The sequence below is a fragment of the Anopheles ziemanni genome, chromosome 2, assembly GCF_943734765.1.
Source record: "Anopheles ziemanni chromosome 2, idAnoZiCoDA_A2_x.2, whole genome shotgun sequence".
Lineage (NCBI taxonomy): Eukaryota > Metazoa > Arthropoda > Insecta > Diptera > Culicidae > Anopheles > Anopheles ziemanni.
In genome coordinates, this window is record NC_080705.1 from 78,389,090 (window position 1) to 78,408,591 (window position 19,502).

The 19,502-nt window shown below is 45.7% G+C and overlaps 1 protein-coding gene across 1 annotated transcript in view; it reads right to left on the bottom strand.

The window, feature by feature from the left end:
* LOC131294443 (zwei Ig domain protein zig-8) overlaps nucleotides 1-14,660 on the bottom strand; it is a 104,674-nt gene extending 90,014 nt beyond the window's left edge. Inside the window, exon 1 of the mRNA XM_058322490.1 lies at nucleotides 14,591-14,660. Within this exon, the coding sequence (XP_058178473.1) occupies nucleotides 14,591-14,660 (70 nt within the window). The remainder of the gene's footprint in view (nucleotides 1-14,590) is intronic.
* Nucleotides 14,661-19,502: the final 4,842 nt, after the last annotated feature.

Consider the following 19,502-nt stretch of genomic DNA (forward strand, 5'->3'; position numbering starts at 1 on the left):
CCAGAAGGAAACCATACCGTGGGGCACGTTCGTGCGCCGAACCTCTGCCATAATGGGAATTAACTTGTTTTTCGTTCGAGTGCACGGATGAAATTTCATTTCTCGGTCGAGTCAAACACCCTCTCAGTCCTCCAATTTCTCTCTACATCTCTCTCTCTCTCTCCCCATTGGCAGATTTCGTTTTCCCACCCGTACACCACAAACTGAGGTCCGCTTTAAAAAAGGGGAAGGATTTCAACTTTCGCTCGCCTTTCGCGGAAAGCAAGCATACAACAAAGCCGGCTGGGAAGCAAATCAGATCTGCTGAGGCAGTGTCGCCATCCACAGACAACCCGGCTGCAATTAGGGAAGTGACTGGCATGTGTCGGTTCTCCTTCGGTGACTCATTGCGCCATCCGCATGTCGCCAAAGTTGACAGCTTACGCCACTTGCTTAGCACTGCTGCCTCATGCTCAGCGGTACAACAACACCGGACCAACTTTTTCCCCCGCAGGGTATTAAATACTATGTTTATGGTTATTTGCTCCCTCCCACCTACCTCTCTCCCTCTGCCCACACGTGCCATCACACGCACGGACGCAGCAAAACAAACTTATTATCTGCCTCGGTACGGTCGGATAGCGCCAAATACAATTACATCATTTTGGGGCGTCTTATACGACGCTAAAAATAAATAACACCGCTCGCCGGCACGGGTGGTGGAAAATTTCCCGGAGCATTTTCTATCGAGTGAAGTTGGCTGACGAAGAAGGTTGTTGTTTGCTGGTATGCTTAAGTATGTTTTTTAGCTCGTCTTCCCTGTATTAAGCTGCTTGCACTATGCGTGCTCTGGCAAGCGTGTAATGTAGAATCCTTATGGAAAAGTTACTCTACTAACGTTTCTGACGAAATGTGTGTTTTTTCATACTTAATTTTTAAGAAGTAGCTTTTTGCAATTATAAGACACTTTCTGACACGTGTGGGAAATTGTGAGTTCAAGTTAACAGAGATAAGTTTGTTATGTTAGCCAAGTATGAAGGAGAGCATGGAAGAAAATTACTCACTAACGAGAAATAATTTCATTTGGACAAAACATTTTCATATAAACACTTAGAGAACAGTATTATTTCATGAAAATTGTGGCACATTTTCTCTAACATTCTCTGGGAAAGTGGGTGCCTGAACAACACCGAAACTTGTTATTTCCCCTTTCCCTTTTGAGCACTATTGTAACCCCTTCAAAGTGTCGTGACGCATTTCATACAAATCTGTTCCGTGGCAAACGCACAACCCGAAAGGAATGTTTTCCTTCAACCGTCCTGAAGCGCTGCTGTAACCCTGACACATCAAAAGGCTCAGCGGTCCGGTCCAAAGCCAACCCACCGCAAAGAAGTTTTCGCAGCGCTGATCCACCGCACCGAAAACCGGCTCGTCCACTCATCAATTTTGCGTCCCACGCCTCCGGGAAACAGCTTGCCGGAGCGCGTTTTGTAACTGCGGCAGCTTAGCGTTTAAGCGCCACGCTGAGTGCGCTTGAAGCATCCATTTTGTGGCACAATTCTACCCCACGCATTGCCCCTGCCAAACGTTGCGGTTGACGTTACCACGTCTTGCTAGTTCCGCCATTCGAATGATGCCGGTTTGATGCGCTAATTCATGTTTGTTTTTGTGGGCAAAAGGTGCGATAGGTTGGTTTTGTTTCGGGATCAGTAACTCCCCGCCAGCGACGGAGCACCGGGGATGGACTGCATTGTTTATTGCCCGCCTGCGTGTTACCGTAAAGCAAGGAACGGATTCCCAACCTATGGCCCCCCACAAAAAGGGCTACTTTGGGCCGGATTACAGCGTAACTTTAGTTTCGAGACAGTGCTAAGCTAGAACAAATAAATAAAAACACCTTTCACCGTGGTTCCGTGGCCTCGGGCAGGCGCGAGTTTACCCACCACCAGACCAATACACGCAACCCGCTGACCGGTTGATCCATGCCATGACCCTTTTTCCCCCTTTTCGTGTCTCCTTATTTTACAGCCCGTATACAGTAATCGCGAAGCGGTGCAAAACTTTTCGTGAAAACCTGCACAACATCCTCGGGCATGGAAAGGAAAAATCCCTACCGGGTAGGTGGAAAACGCGACTCTGCAAAATCCTCTGCAGGCGCGTACGGGTCTACGCCACAGTCTAATCCCAACGACAATGGAATCGCTCACGATTTCTCCATTGTGTAAAGCCTTCCGGGAAGTAAACCTTGCAAACGATGTCAACCAGCGTAAGCCATCGAGGTATAAATGATGATTTTGCTGGTGGTTAACTCCGTTCCCTGCGGGTTTCATGAAATGGCGTTACTGATCGAAGAGTTTGATCAGACTTAGCAGTCTAAGGACACGGGTAAGCCGATTACAATCGCCGGAGAGGGGAAAGTCTGTTAGAAAGTTGTGTAACAAGTAGGCTGAAAATTTGAAACTATAAGATGATATAACAATATTCTGAAGATCAAGATAAAAAGCTTTGGTTATGAACAAAACCTGTTCTCCGCATTGTTCGTACACGGTCTTGAATATTTATTATGCAACAAACAAAGATAAGTCTTTCAAACAACGATACAAATGAGGAAAATCGCTACTACCCGTCTTTCCCGCAAGTCATTATTCGAACAATTAGTGGTACTTTTCGGTAATCTAGCAGTGGAAAGTTTTCCCATAACCTCCGTTAGCGTTGGCAACTAGGAATTTCAACAGCAATATTAGTGAATGAAGTCATTTGAGGAAGCCGTCCGTTCTCGTTGAAATGATGCCAGGACACTGGGACTCAGCTGAAAGATATGAAATTGTTCTTTTATGGCGGCTTTAAAACCTTAGTGTGGTTTCAGATTGTTTGAACGAAATGACAAAATATGCAGGTGAATAGCTGCTTGGTAGTTATTCCAGAATGCCATTTGGGAAATCGCGATCTGCGTGGTAGCCAACGAGAGGGAAAGACAAGTGAGTACCGTTTCTTTTGCCCCAACAATTGCGAAAATGCTAATTAGAATCATCCTGAGCTTCTTTAATTCACATTTTCCCGCCGGCGTTTCGATTTCACCGAGAACGGGTTTCACGGAAATCCGTTAATGGTTAGATAAACATGAAGGTCTTTGCTTCAGCAAATGGTTTAATTAAGGTTCACGTTCACCGTATTCGAAGTGTTTTAGGGAATGAAACAACGGTTTGAAAATATCAGAAATGATAACCACATTGCAATGTGCAGTAATACAAACACTGTTAAAGAGCTCAACTAAAGATAATGTTGGTAGTGGTAATGACTAAAAGCTAACGATGTTTGGAAAAATCATGAAAAATCATCGAGAAAACACGATTAGTTTGATGACAACATCCTTATGAACGGTTACGCTATTTCTTAAAGTATATTCAGTGTCTTTTGTGTAGTTCAAATTTATTTATTTATTCAATTCCAAAAGTATCATCATGTAGCTGCTACAATGGAGACGCCTGGTCATTTTAATGGTTATTGCTTGAGAGTTAGTGATGATGTCGATATTTCGAAAGTATTTTTCTTGAGTTATGAAGATAGACAAATCATGAAGTTTCAATAAAATTAGACCTTCCTAAAAATGTGCGAAAAAGTAAGATTGTAATGTCAACAATGGAGGCGCTTGGTCATTATAATGGGTATTGCTTGTGAGTTTGGGATGATGTCGATATTTTGGAAGTATTTTTCTTGAGTTATGAAGATAGACATGTTTCAACTCAAATAAATCTTCATAAAAATGTGCGATAAAGTAAGCTAGCAAATGGTGTTTAAAAAATGGCTATTAAACAATCCAATTGAGAAAAATAAAAATCTTCAGTTAAAGATGAAATTAGGCTGAACCTTTACGTAAACATGTTACAATAAAGTATGATGTATGAAGAAAATGGAGGCGCCTGGTGGTTGGTAAAACAGAATAGAATCAAACACAGCATGAATCTAAGTTATTTTAAAAATGGCAGTAAAGTGTTACAAACAGATTGAATCATTATTCAAAATACCTTCGATCACACCACAGATAAATGTAAAATATGTTACATGACAATTACTACGCGTTGCAGATCGAATTCCCCTCGGAAAATACCGCTTTATCTTCTGTATTCCGATGTCACAGCACAATGTTAGAATTACAGAGCACCGGTTGCAAATTTCGAAAAAATCACACCCCTACCACCAGTCGAATTGACTTGCTGTCTCATGAATGTGGGGAGGTTTTGGGGCGCGAACCGAGAAGCAATGAAGTAAGTTATCTTGTTTAACGCCACATCCATCAATGAAAACCACAATGGAGGCGGCAGCTGTTCCAAATCCGGCGCTGTCGCTGCAGAGTCGTTGCAGATAAGAAAGAATCGTGCGGCCTCATTCACATCCACCCTGGGCTTTATCCAGTTTTTTTTCCAGTTCCACTGCCTCACTCGTTCTAAATCAATTCCCAGCAAGGCACCAGGCACCGGTTGGCAACCAATGTTCCAGTGCGGCCGGGGGCCCTGTGGAGAGCAATAAGTAGCCGACTAAACGGTCAATAAATCTTGGCAAGTAAGTTTTTGAAAATTTCGATACCATCTCGGCCCGCACGCTGGCCATAAATCTGCCGCCGTTGCTCGCGCGCAGCAGTACAGGCTTGCTGCCTTTGCTGTCGAAAATCAGGAACATCCGCGTTCCCAAACCGACCCACACGCCAAACGCGAAGGTGTGGATGAGGAAAAGCACCACCGGACCACCCCAGGACATTGGCATCGATCGTGCGGGGTTAACATTTACAGCACCGAAGGACACCAGCTCCTACGGCGAACCGATAGAATCACGAAAGTCAAAAAGCACTCGAAGAAGTCGAAGAGAGAGAGCGAGAGAGCGGCTTTCGGCTTTCTGATCGATTGCTATCGACATAAATTATGTGCCGTACATGGTGCCGTGCCTCAGCGGGCACGTGATAAATTGGGCAAGGCAAGGGATTCGGCCGGCTTCGCCCGCACACGGCTGGCAGCCATCCATATGAAACGAGTCATATGAGACCGACAGCTGGAAACATAACCGCAATCGGTCGCACATTTTAAATAGGCAATTTTGCGGCAACGGCAGGAACTTCCGGGTGAGGGTGGCTTGTGAGAGTAATGGGAATGGTACGAATGGGGTTCCGAGCGGGGATGAAAGGAGTTTATCGAAATGTTAATTTGACATGATTTTTCAACCACTTCGGTGCCATTTGCGATTTCGAACCTGGACAAGGAGGAGAAGGGAGAGTAAGGTTCATGTTGTGAAATTGTATAGGGTCGATGATTGCAATTGTAATACACTGCGTCCCAAAATGATAGCCTCACCCAGTTTTTTCGCTCATATGCTATTTTAAATGATCGCAACGTAAAATAAACGACAGAAACATATTTCTTAATCTAAAAGAAATGTGTTTCACTTCTAATTTATCAGAAAAAAAATTAATTATAACGTTTTGGTCAAAAATTTAAAAAATGAAGTGTCCCATAATGATAGCCTTACTTAAAAAATCATTCAAATTAACAAAGCAATCCAGTTCCTAGCTACGTTATCAGTTGCCAAAAGTAATTTTTAAGTTCTCTTACTTTAATTTGTAATTTAATTTGAACATTGGAAGCAGAAAACAACTCTACGAACGAGAAAAAAGTTAATTTGATGCTTATCGCTGTAATGGCAAGTCAAATCATGAGATTGGTGTGCTAATAAATAGATCCACAAACGTCATTAACGATTATGTAAAAGATTCCAGTTAATATGGGCTTCAGAAGACTCCTGGTCGTCTTCAAAATCTTTCCTCGCGTGATAATCGGAGGATTTTTTAAGTTGCTTTCAATGCAACCAAAGGTTGCCGTAGGACAAAAAACGATTTCTGGTTGAATGTGCACAAAAATGGTGTGTTGCGAGCTTTGAGTTCATGTTCTGATATTGTAAGAGAGTCCATGAAGAAAGTTTCTGCCCTCAAACTTCACCAAAAAGTCGCTAGATTGGAGTTTGCTACAGAACATATGACATGGAAGAATGAGTGGAGAAACGTAAGTTGTCACTTTGTAGTCTTGTTCAAATTTTAAATCATTAATTCATGTTAGGTGGATTATATTGATGAAAAAAAGTTAAATATTGATGGATCGGATGGTTACATCCATTACCGACGAGATTTGAGACGAAAGCACGATTTTTCTACCGTCGCAATTTTGAAGGTGAATCAGTCATGATTTGGGCTGCGTTCAGCGGTCTTAGTAGAAGTGAATTGGCCATTATACCAACACGTATGAACAGCGATATGTTTATCGACATCCTGGTCAATCATTTAAAGCCTTATCTGGAAAATCACAACACATTTTTGAGCAAGAAAATGCTGCCGTGTACGCAAGTAAGACAACAAGAACTCACCATGCACGATCTAGTATCGAAACAATGTCTTAGCCAGCCGTTTCCCCAGACCTTAATCCAATAGAGAATGTTTGTGGAAGGCTAGTTCAAGAGATTTATGAAGATGGGAGACATTACGAGACCCTAAAGGACCTTAAACTTGCTATCCGAAATGCTTGGCGTTCCTTATCAGTAAATACGTTAGAAAAATTATCGGAGAGCATGCCATCACGAATTTTCCAAGCAATAAATCGTAATGGGGGGCCCACTGATTATTAAATCATGATTTTTGAATCCATTTATGCTATTTTTGTTGATAATTTAATCAAAATCCTAAGTGAGGCTATCATTTTGGGACACCACTGATTTTAGTTTCTTGGTACTAAAGCGATTGTTCTCTCGTTTTCTGCAACAGTATTTATGCAAATTAGTCGTTTTATACTTACAAATATTTGTGAATTTTTTGGAAAAATTTATATGCTCGGTATTCGCCCTGCACAGAAAAAACTAGGTGAGGCTATCATTTTGGGACGCAGTGTATAGTAAACCAATACCAGAAATATTCGCAAGCACATGTTACTTTCACTAGCTTCAAAACTTCATTGAAAGAAAAACGTGACACATTTATATAAAGATGATACATTGTTGTTCTTTCATTTTTTGTAATCTACGATATAATTTCCAGCAAAATTATTTCTGAACTAAATTTAAGAAACGCACAAAATCTCCATTCATTCTTTTACGCCATCTCTAGTGCGACATCTTGTCGCATGGCTCTTCAAGGTTTACCCTAACGATCATTCCAATAAGCACTCGCTAATAGAAGCACTCGAAAACATGGAACGAGATGGGCTCCGTGGGCGGAGGAAAATAATTTCACGCGAAATTTAAATTTCAATTCAACTTCCACTTTACACTCGATTCCTCATGCCTTGGGATCGGGCCGGAACAGCGACTCAGGAAGAGACAGCCGCTATACGCCGCCAAGTAAGCGGATGGCGTGACGTACGTTTACTTTTCATCGATTTGCCGATAGCAATTTTCACGTCAACGAAACCCACCACCAGACCCGTCATACACAAACACACACTCGCTTGTTCACAGATACACTCACAACCGAAGGGAGGGTAGATCGTGAACTCCATTCGTTCGAACAACGCTCATCACGTGCCCCATCCCGGTGCTTGTTGATGTGCGTTGTTGAAGATGTATTTTCTCTTCCCAAACTCAACACGGCGCGCACACACATACACACATACACAAACACCGCTGGTTGAGTGAAGGAAAATTTTCTAGCACCACCGCACCACCGTCGGCATTCGTCCAACGCTCGGGAAAGGATTTTCGGGGAGGCAAAATACACATCACGAAACTTTCGTCGGAAACGGAAACAGAACACACCGGGTCTCGGCCTGAAGTTCGCTGGCTGAAGGCGGCCAAGTATTGCGGCGTGCGTTTCCGGCGGTCGAGATTCAATCAAACTGCAATCAGGCTTTCGGGTGTCATTTTGAGTAACGCATTTTGCCTTTTTTTTTACCCCCACGGCAGCCCACCGTGGAAAAGGATTGGATCGGATCGTCGATAAGGAAAGCATGGAAAAGTTTCCCCGGGGGCCTCCCCTCCAAACAATACCACCCCGAAGCCGGAATGGTACGCAACAAACCTGCGCCAGCGTAAAGTATGATGGAATCTATTTGGGACGCAAATTGAAAATAGTTTCGAGGATATTTCCGTAGCAAATTGTAGGAATGACATTCAGAAATCCATTCACTCAAGTGTTTGCCTCGGGCAAGGAAGCCGATCTTTATGCCTTCATAATGCTTCTCGATAAATGTCGGTTAATGAGCGCTTTGTTCAATATTCACGCAGGAACTTGATTTGAATAGGATCATGGCAAGGTACGTCGAGGAATCTATCGGTTTCTCATTATGACCTCAATTACTTCTTCTCTGTAGTTCAGTGAACTTGGGAGTAACCAACAAATGTTTATCGTGAGAGTGCGTTAGGGCAAAACGGAACGTCCCATTCGATGTGTCCCGGGAGCATTCCAGCAGCCATGATGGAATGCTCTTCCAGTTGGAGTAAACAACGTTTCCCGCAACATGGTTCGCATATCCGCGGGATAATGTTGCGAACATGCTCATTTGCTGTACACCGGAACTAGCTTGTGCTAACAACTGGTCGCGCATGCTGGTGTGTGTGTGTGTGTACGTATCCGTGTGTAGTTCGAAGATAATGACATCACTTTTGAGCTTCCAGCATAAACATGTTGTTGTAGAAGTACATAGTGTTCCCCTCGCTTTGTTTTTTTTTGTTTTTCACGCTATTATACTCTCCGTGCGCTTCCCGCTACCCCTTGCTCCGGTTAGCTTGTTGTTTTCACGCTTGTTTTTTCACGGTAGGACATCCATTTTCGTGTTGCTGCAAGGTTGGCCGTTGGTTGGAATAATTTCTGCAGGCGATGCGCCAAATACGAATCCCCGTTTCTGTAGTTCGACCGGGCGGACGAACAAAAGGGGTGGACCAGTGGCGGGGCATCATGGAGCAGTTTTTCCACCACCAACCGAAAAACGCTGCAAACTCAGCAAACCGATCGAAAGCGTAAGCAGACCAAACGGCCGCCTTTGCCTCTTGGACGCATTTCTACACCATTGATTATAATAAAATTATGCTAATATATGCTTGCCGCGCAATCGTGGCCCACCCGGTGCCCGCCAGTCCTTCGCCGGAACCACTCGACCGGAGGCCCGCCGGAATCGAGACCGAAACCGACGGCGGCGGCACGGAATATCATTACTGTTGCGGAAGTGCTTTGGCGCGCAAAACGCACACAAAGCTCATCTTGAAGTGCTCTGCTTCGCCAGTAAGCCACACTTGCCTGTGCTTGTGTGGGAAAAACGGGCAAAAGGTTCACATCCGAATCGATTTCCTAAATCGGTTCGGTTTCTAGTGTGTTGTGGACTAGAGCTGGGGTCATATCGGGCTTTACTCGCATGCCTAGATGCCTATTTCCCCGTAAAGGGCTCGGGTAGGAAACACGAAAACGACATACCACTAAAAGCCACGGCGCTATTCCGGCGCTTGGGAATGCACGGCCGTTCGACATTGTTCGACAATTGCTCGACAACTGTTGGAAGCAGCACTTCAGCATCCACACACATACACACACACACCCCATCGACGGAACGAAACGAAACAACGTCCCAACGTAACTGTCTACTGCTGGCAAAGCCATCCGCATAAGCCACCAAACCATGGTGGAAGCATTTTCCATGAAGAAAGTTAAGTAAATTGTCAACGCTAATTTGCATCTCGCGTTCGGAGTCGGCTTCACCTTCCCTCCTCCTCCCGGATCGTCAAGTGACGGCATTGCCAGGCGAACCGGAGGATTTGCCAATATTGTGCCCGAAAATGGAATGCTAAGAACCGCCCGCAGAACCTCATCGCGTAAACGGATCAGTAATGCGGCGACAGGTCGCCGAACCGCCATAAGGGTTGGGGAGGGGGGACGGCATCGGGGCCGGAAAACATGACAGCTGTCTGGATTTAGATACCGATGCCATCATACACACGGATTTCACGGCGTGTCCTCGAAGAGCCCGACCCCACACGCGGGGGTGTTTTCGGGTAAACAAGGTTTCCTCCATCCCAAGAATGAAGGCAAACGGGTGGTTTGACTTGCGGCTCTGCGCGAGGAACGGTGCTCCTCCACCTCATCCGGCTTCAACATCCCCAAACGAACCGTTTTGAACAGTCCTCCATAATGGAAAATAATGAAACCGTTGTCGATGGGCAATTACGGCCTAATGCGACGAATTGTAATACGTTTCGATTAGACCTTACAGGCTGCGTGCCCGTTTCCTCTCCCCCCCGTCCCATCCTACCCTTACAACCGAATGGAGTGCCGAGCGAATCTCAAGTGATTGATCTTTGACGAAAATGTTACTTACAGCAGGTTCCGGGTAATGCGATTTCTGCACATCAGGATCAACGTCGGCGTCAGCGTCGTACATGAAAGTGGGGCTGAATAATATAGTGTCAGGCACTTCGGGTCGTGCCATCGAGACGTTGCCAAGAGACGTTCGCCAAACCGAAAGCGAGTGCGCTTCTCGTTGGCATAAGTAAGTTATGTTTTCATTTCGCTCGAAAAACAATGGCTCACACATCATATGGTAATTGAGTTTCACTCGCATGTTCATTCGGTACGATGTTACAGGGGCTCGTAAGAACCAGCGCATCACTGGTAAGGAACTGTTTGCCACTAGTTTCTGTTGCATATTCAGATAATGTACAAAAATGAGTCCTACTCGTATGGATATGAGATCAAAAACATAACAGAACATAACAACTGCAGAAAACATACGAGACTAAATGTGAAAAATATAGAAAAGTATTTATTTGAGTGAAGTAAAAGTATCACCAAATATGAAACTATATAAAAATTAAATCTATAAAATAAAGGACCTAAAATAAGTTCTATAGCCTATCAAAAAGTGTATTACATATCATCAACCATCCTATGTCAAGATAAATTAAATGCTTCATTAACACTAGACTTCAATTAGCGGTCAATTTGGCGGCAACGTAATTTTCGATTTTAATATCTCAAAAAAGGCTGAATATTTTTATAAAAATAAGGCTTTTCTTAAAATCCAAAGCTACAACTAAAATAAAAATTTCTGTTATTTCTGTTCGACCAGTTCCGAGAAGCAACTGGACTACCCCTAGAATCCTTTTTAGCGGTCATTTTGACTGCTCTTTCTAAATCGTTATATCTTCGCTATTTTTAAAAAAATTTGAATCCGTTAAAGACTACTTTTTAGTATATTTGTTTATTATCTTTTTAAGTTTTTGAATTTTCAATGCACTTCTTCATCATTCCGGTAGTTTGATATAAAGTAAATTGATTCAATTCTATCTTTTCTGCTTTACACCGAGCTAGTGGTACATCGAAAAATGAAAAACGTCAACAATAATGCTAAAACTACAAAACCGACGAGGTACTGTGCGTGTTGAAAAAGCATTCGGACAAGATTCCAAAGCAATGAATTTTAGTGTTAAGAATCGTGATACATTCGTGCGTGCCTGATCCTACTTTATTCAAACAGCATAAAGTATGGTTGATGTATGACTTCCCTTGAGACGAACCAACTTGGTATGGTTATTTTACGGTTTGTCTCATACTTTTTCTCATATTTTTTTTTCAATTCAACAAGCATAGTGCCGCTGCAGAGCAGACCGATGAGCCCACAGAGATTAGTTGAAATATAAATGCAGAAATGTCCCCGAGCAGCAGTATCTTGATGTATTTATGCTCCCGGGTCGAATGCACCCGGAAAGCTTAATTATGTAAATGTTGATATTCAAATGCGCACCGAGAGAGTGCGGCGAGTGTAACCGAGCTCATTGCAACCCCGCACACTGTCGTCGCCGTCACCGTCATCGTAAGTCTTAAAGCGGACACAGATTAACAGCACTTGGAAGACGGGCGGGCCTGAAAATATACAAACACTACCGAAACTGGGTTAGGAGAAAGAAAAACAGCACCACAAACACGGCCATGCCCGTCTATCTGCAGCAGATCTTAAATTAGTTTTGGCTGTGCCTTCCCGGGCCTTTCCCCGCTCCCCCCCTGCTGCTACCTGCCGCTGACCGCACCTCACGGGGCGTGATATCCAACGAAAACCAGCCACCGATCGGTGGAAGATTATCTTCAAAGCAAATATTCATATCATGCACAGCCGATGGAGATTTATAAATTTCCCAATTTCAAAAGACCGTTCCGCAGTGCCGCCCGGCTTAAACCTTTCCCGCCCCAAACCTACCACCCTTCTCCGCAACTGCCCATATCGCATCCGAATATTCTTTTCAGCTCAAACTCTTCGGCTCCTGTGAGAACCGAAACGTTGGGTGGCAGATGCCTCCCCTCTCTCTCTCGCTCTCTCTTCCACCCGTTCACGTAGCACCCATCCATTATACGGACGCGCACACGCCATAAGCCCACGGTGGACCGTTTTCCCAGGACATTCCCCGGAGGACGAACCGGTTCACTCGGTGATGTGGTGCACGAGGAGATAGCGTGTCCTGAAACGTGACTTTGCTTTAAAAAGAGATTTTAAATTGATACAGCACGGACGAGCTCGGGCCGCGTGTGCGAGTGTATGAATATGCTATCATGTGTGTGAGTGTGTGCATGTATGTGTGTGTAAGTGTGCATGTAACGGTGCACGTGCGATGCCATCCGTCCGGCTTTTAAGCGTCGCGTTCGCTCACTTCCTTCGGCGAAAGCCCTTTCACCGTCTACTGAATGGGGCGAAATCTATACTGCTTCGAACCGCCCGGTTTCCCTATCTCAGGCTTCGGAACCTCGAACTCGCGGTTCCGTACATGGATGAGTGGTTCCCCCCTCCCCTCCACCACGGCCTGTTTTTTGTCTTCCTCATCGCCCGGACGCTCGAAAGGATAGCTTCATCGTCACGTGACGCTGCGATACGTTATCGATTGCCGTCCCGATAATTTTCCATCACCACCCGACAAGCAGAAAAGGTGAGGAGGATTCTCGGTAGGAGGGGGGGGGGGGAGGTTTCCGCCACGAAAAGTAGAAAATGAAAATGATAAAGAACTGCAAAAAAAGGGAGTTAAAACCTATCGAATGACTAATGGACTGCACGCTGCAGCACGAACACGAGAGCTGCACGATGGCATCATCATTTTCATGTTGCCGGTTGCCTGATTAAGCAAAAAAAAAAAAAAGGAAGGAAAATCGCGTGCCCGTCTCGCGGTCCTCCAATACATTCCGCGAGGGGAATGGGAAAATGAACCAAAAAGCACCACCTCTCGAGGGTTCGCGCATCGAACTCGGTGGAAGCATTTTGCGCAACCTTTTTCTCCGAACCGGATTTCGACAGGGTCACTGCTTTTCATTCATTTTTCATTTGATTTTTATCCACAATGCAAAAAAAAAACAACTCGTACAAAAATGTCCCTCCATCGCGTCTTACGCCATCGCTTCAAATCCATTTATCTCGCCAACCGGGTTTGACCTTGTTGTGCAATTACTGCACACTCGTGTGCCCACGGGTCCGGTCGGTTCGCATTTTTCCGTCTCGCTGAAGCAATTAATCTTGATGTAAAATATCGTTTCGGAGCAATCCGTCTTTCCGGCGGTGGTTGTGCGAGCGAGCGAGGCTCGAGAAAACGACAGGACGATGGTGAATGGCGAACAGGCAAAATCAACAGTCTCAAAATAACGCCGAAGACGTGAAGTGGAACGCCATATAAAGGAGGAGAAAAAAAGTAAAAATGGAACGAAAAAAACAAAGAACAAACCGGAACCGATAACGAGCCTCGAGCGAGTGGACCGTAGGACTTCGCTGGAAGCTGTCCGAGACATCCGGAGCGGATTTACGGTCGTGTCCACCGGGTGGCAGCACGGTTTCTCACGTATATCGCGCGCCGACGCCACGGCATGGAAGCCCCCTTGATGGTCCGGAAGACAGCCAGAGACTAATGTGGCCCCGACCCCCGGAAACGGATCCCGCACCCGTTGTTGCAACCTGCACGAAGAGGCCGGCTCGAGAGATAGTATTTTCGGAGCTAATTGAAGTGATTATGTATCACCACTTGACGGTGTTGTTTTTACTCCCTAACTACACCGACCGTGGGCGAAGACGGGGGAGGAGGGTGGTGGTGTAAAAAATGAGCCTTCGGAGATGGAATTTGGCCCCACCGTTGAGGCCGAGCCGGGCGCGGAAGACTACCGGCACGGTACCGTCACGTTCGGGGGATTATTGATGTTGAGACAGCCCGTTTTCCGGACCATATCGCGCTGACAGCAAGCTCGCTAGTTCTTTTTTTATTTTCTTAAGCTGTTTTATGTGCCATCCGGCAAACGGTTTCCTTGTGGAGCTTTCTTTTTCGGGCAGGAGCGGGCGAACAGTTTTTCCCAGGGCGTGAAGAAACTTCCACAGGCGTGTGTACGGGACCATTTGTATGGCTTAGCAGTGGATTAGAGCGTTGGAAACAAAGTTTTTCCCTATTCCAAATATTTTTGAGCGAAAATAGAACTACCGTATATTGTTTGGTTTAGGTAATGCGTTACGCTTATTCAAAGTAATGTTATTTTCAGACAAACGTATCTTTCCATTTTTCTTGAGCCTGTTTTTGTTTTGAACTGCATCGACCTGCATGCATTTTTAAAGTACATAATCCAACGACTTAAACTCACCTGACTCCAGCGTGGTGGCGAGCAGGATCGATGGCAGGCAGAGAAGAATCAATTTAAGCTCCAACATCATTATCACCGATTCCGTCCGAGTTGGCTTTCGAGGGTATTCACTCTTCTTCTATTTTCACAAGCACAAGCTTCCGTTCCTAAACACACGCCGCGCAGGACCGAGTTCGTTGATGGGGCGCAACGAATTTTCCTTTTACCTTTTTTTCTTATGGTTCCACCGCCAAAACGCACTATCTCACCGGCGGCAGCATTCCGGGGGAACCGAACTTTCCACGATTCACTTTGCCACGAAAAACTTCACCCGAAGCCCGTTTGTAACCGGCTGCCCTTCTGATTATAGCTCGTTCTGTTCGTTCTGCGTTTTTTTTCCTGCACTTTTCCCGCAGGACCGATGGGGGGAACGATGGTGAAAAACACTTCCGTTCGGTATCGTTTTCACCGAACACTTGCACTCGAACTCGAACAACGCCTCACTGACGCCATGGAGGTTTCACAGTTATGAAGAAAAAATGGGAAACGAAACACGAAGAATCCTGACGGAACAGAATGAACACAAAAAAACCCGTTACACAAACCGTTCAATTTCAATTTATCTATCCACCTCACACACACACACACACACACACACACACTGGCGCCCCGCGAACGCGGAAACGTGAACCGTGTTCGTGATGGCTTTTGTGAAATTAATATTTCTCACCCACGGCACCACGAAAGTACGGGCGTTCCTTTCCGTCGCACTGACGTTTTCCCGTTCGTTTTGAGTGGAGGGTTTTTCTCCGCTGGGCTCTCCAGGGGGGCTTACGGAGCCCTGCACAAATGCGAGGGGGAAAAGCTGGAACTTGTTCGTAAGCTTCCGCTCGCTAGCAAGCACGGGCCGACCTGCTTGCAACACTATGCATTCTTACTGCATCCGTAATTTGTTTCCACCGAAAGAAACACGCGCGCGTCACGGAAGGAAGCTGTTCTTGATGGCATTTTCAAATGCGGTCATGCTTTGGCTGTGACTTTCCCGCTTTTTCCGCTCCCCGGGACGGGGGTAAGTTTTCACGTTTTTTTTCTCGCTTTCCCTCTGCACTTTGCCCTTTTCTGTTTTTACATCATCCAACCCTTCGGCACATCCGAGCGTCGGGCGCGTTCCTGCTGGTGGAGATTGGAAAAGTTATCGCAACCCGTTTGTTAAATTAATTTTTCCCACCGCAAACAGCGGAACGGGATCGAACGGGGTTGCGAGCAATGCGAATGGGAGTGAAACTAAAATGAAAGCTTCTTAGTGGATCCCCTGCCCACCGATGGGCTTTGTGTCCCGTGACACAAAAGCACACGCACGCGGAGACACTCACGCACGTTCACCACCGTTCAGATCAGCGAGTTGAGCGTGTTAGCTTGTTTCCATTAAACTTTTAACGCGACTTTCCCTCGGATGCATTGCAGGTCGCACGCGGTCGGAATACATTTCCCCCGGGCGGTCACTCGTCCCGACGCTGGCTTCTCACCGGGCATACGTTAGCGGCTGACGAAAGCTGGAAGTAAAGAAGGAGAAAAATGGGAAAGCGGTATAAATAAACGTCAGTTCAAAGCGTGCAGCAGCGGCTGAGATATGGGGAAAATGTATACAGCATGTAAAGTGAAAAACAGTGAAACAACAAAACCAACCAGCTGCAAGTATTTGTCGAAAGGCGACGCGAAGGGTCCCCGAAGCGGAAAACCGCTTGAGCGAGAGCTCGTTCGTGTCGAACACAAAAGGGAAAAGCCGCTGTCATTGGCGCCCATTAAACTGTCGCTTTTCCGGCCGCCGTACGGCTCCGGCCGAGCCTTCGGAGCGCTCGGCAGCTCCGGAGGAGGTGCCGCTAATTTTGTCCCATTCAGCACAAACCGCCCTCCCACACACACCCACACACCCACGCATGGGGCGTATCCTTTCCGGTGCGGGTCCGAAGCTAATGACTTTTATTGTCCTAATTAAAATCATCCCCAACCGGGGACAACTGCACACGCCTTGACGTACGCCCCGAAGCGCGAGCCTCCAGCGAGTCTTGTCATTGCGTTCCATCAGCATTCATCACGTTTGGATTGTGCTGGGGGAACACACGCGACACGCGTACCATGTACAGAGGCACAGCGACTCGACACCGCAATCCGCGACAGTGCGTCATGGCAGGACAATGGCAAAGATGATGATGATGATCATGGTGCAGGGTACGGCCGGAATGGCGACCACTATGGTACCCCCTTTTACCGCGAAACTCAACCCCTCCGTTGTCGATCCTGGCGAAGTAATTCCTTTACCGCCAGCCCGGTAATCAGACGCGCTTTAATTGGCTGTCCCCGAATTATGCCCGAAAGTTGTCAAAACCATGTCATTAACGCGACGCCGGGCCACTTCGCCTCCGACTCCGGACCGCTTGAAACGAACCATTTCCGAAGAAAATTTGCGCGCACCCAAAGCGAGGAGGAGGTTCCGGAGTGGTTCCGAAAAAAAAGGAAGCGCCGTTTGGGGACGCCTCTTTAGGCCTTGACAGCCATTAATCAGTGTCTCGTCATTGGCGCCTCGAGAAGCCAAATCGTGGGTGGGGATGTAGGATGGTTTCTTTAAGAACCGGCACACCGGCTTTTGTAACGCGTTTCCGTGTGCCTGCTACTTGTCTTTGCTTGCTTTGCGCGCCGGATGAGCAAGGAAGCGAGCTTTTCGTCACATCGTTCGGCAAAGGGGCGATAAGAAAAATCACAGGAAATCAAAACCATCAATTATTCACTCGGCTGGCGCCGCACTATAACTGCTTTGATGTTTTTCCAAGGCTTACAAATTTATGCTCTCGCTGCCATAACCCCCGGAATGCATGGTTATTCACAGTATTTTGTTGAGCGTGGGTCTTGTTTAAGGTTTTTTTTACTATAACATTTTCTTGTTTCTTTGATGTACCCAAATGGAACCGATGCCTCGATGGTTCGACGCATCCATCATAAAATAACAGGGAGCGCCAGCAAAGTTGAGTGGTTGGATTTGATCAACATGCCATAGAATATTTGAGAATAAAACAAACGGGCATGTTTGGGAACGAGATTTATTCAGTAAAGCAACGTGCTAAGTTAGACTTGTGATATAAAAGATTATTGAAGAAAGAAATAAATGTATCAAAGTATGGAACTGAAACAAATAAGACTGTGTTATTCAATAATTACTTCACCAATGCTGAGTGGTTGAGAACAATATTTATTCAATAAAGCAACCTGCTAAGTTAGATTTGTGGAGTAAGCAAATGTTGCAGAAAGAAATAAATGTGATATTCAATAGTTACTTCACCAGTACCAGTGGTTGAATTTTATGTGGCAGTATTTTTAGGAATAAAACAAACGAACAAGTTTGGGAACAAGATTCATTCAATAAAGCAACATGCTAAGTTAGTTATCAAAGATTGGCAGTACTTTAAACTATTAAAAATTGTGTTATTCAATTTTCTCTTTCCCAACAGCTTCTGAAAACACATTTCGAAACGAAACTATTAATCTGTTTCACAGTGCGTTTTGTTTTTAGTTTATAAATTGTATAAGCACATGAAATAATTCATAAATTGAAACCCACATCTAAACTAGAAGTCGCTGAAAATATATCAGGAATTTAAAATAACAAAACCTTAGTTAAACCGCATGCTTGTGATGCTGTAGAGTGTTCACCGTAGGAAACTTTCTCAGTTCAGCACACAACACACAGGAGAAAACGGAATTCAAGCCAGAAAAGTGATTCGATAAGATGGTCACACAAAATTCGGTAACAGGGTCATTTGATTGTCAGTCAACCCTGGAGGCCACAGCTGCACAGAGTGCCATATAAACAGAGAACGAAAGTGTTGGGCAATTTGTTGGGCAACGGTAAAAAAAAGCACAGCAGCTACCGGTAACCGGATGCCCCTAGAGTGACAACGAACGCTTCCAAACAAACCGATAAATTTGAAAAATAAAGCCTGAGGCAAGTGAAAAAAAACAAGGAAACAGTCTCCGGTTTGGTCAAAAGCTTTGCCTACTGACAACATAAGACCAAGTTGAGAATTTTCCTCGCACCTCCAAAAGAAGCTTCTGCTCTTTGCCTACTGGAAAAATGTTATACCTCTCCTTATCTCTCCCTTATATTACGCTCTATCTATCTCTCTATTGGTTTTCTCTCTTTTACTTTCAAAGTAACCTTCAGACTAAAACGACTGTGAGCAAACCCTATCTAGAGGTTGCAAAACCGTCCGGGAAAACCCCCGCTAGCCATGGCAGAAGAATAAATAATCAATTATTCAAATTTTTCTACAGCCACAAATAAAGTTTCCATGGCCTCGTGCCGTTCACATCCCCCGTCACACACTCTCATGCCACCACCGAATGACCCTACTCCCCTCCCCCGCAACTCACCACCAGTGCCCCTTGGAGAGCTTCATCTTGAAACGCAAAAACACACGCATTGTCGAGGTTTTAAGTTTCATTTCCCTCGTGTGTTCTGCCGAAAGCGCTGTTCGCCGGCGGCCAAACGCGACCGGGAACGGACGAGAATTTGTGTTGCGGGCGCAAGGGCCCGCTGGGAGCAACTACCAATGATCTGCCGTCAACCGCCGTCAGTGCTTGTTTTTCGTCAGACGTGCGAGACACGAAGCTTTCCCACTCCAGCGCTACCGAACGGTGCTTCATTATTTGGCTTTGGCTGGGTCTGCATTTCTCGGGATGAATTTCATCAGCCTCGTCAGCATCTGGACCGAAGTCCCAGCAGGGCCGGTACGCGGCAGGAGGCCATCTTCAGGATGGTCCGCCGACGACCGGCACAGACCATACGGCTGCGGAAGCGGAAGCGTACCGGAAGGGAGCGCGAGCCACGGGGGGTGGTCGGTCGGGAAATTCACCGGCTACCGACTACCGGTGCAAACGA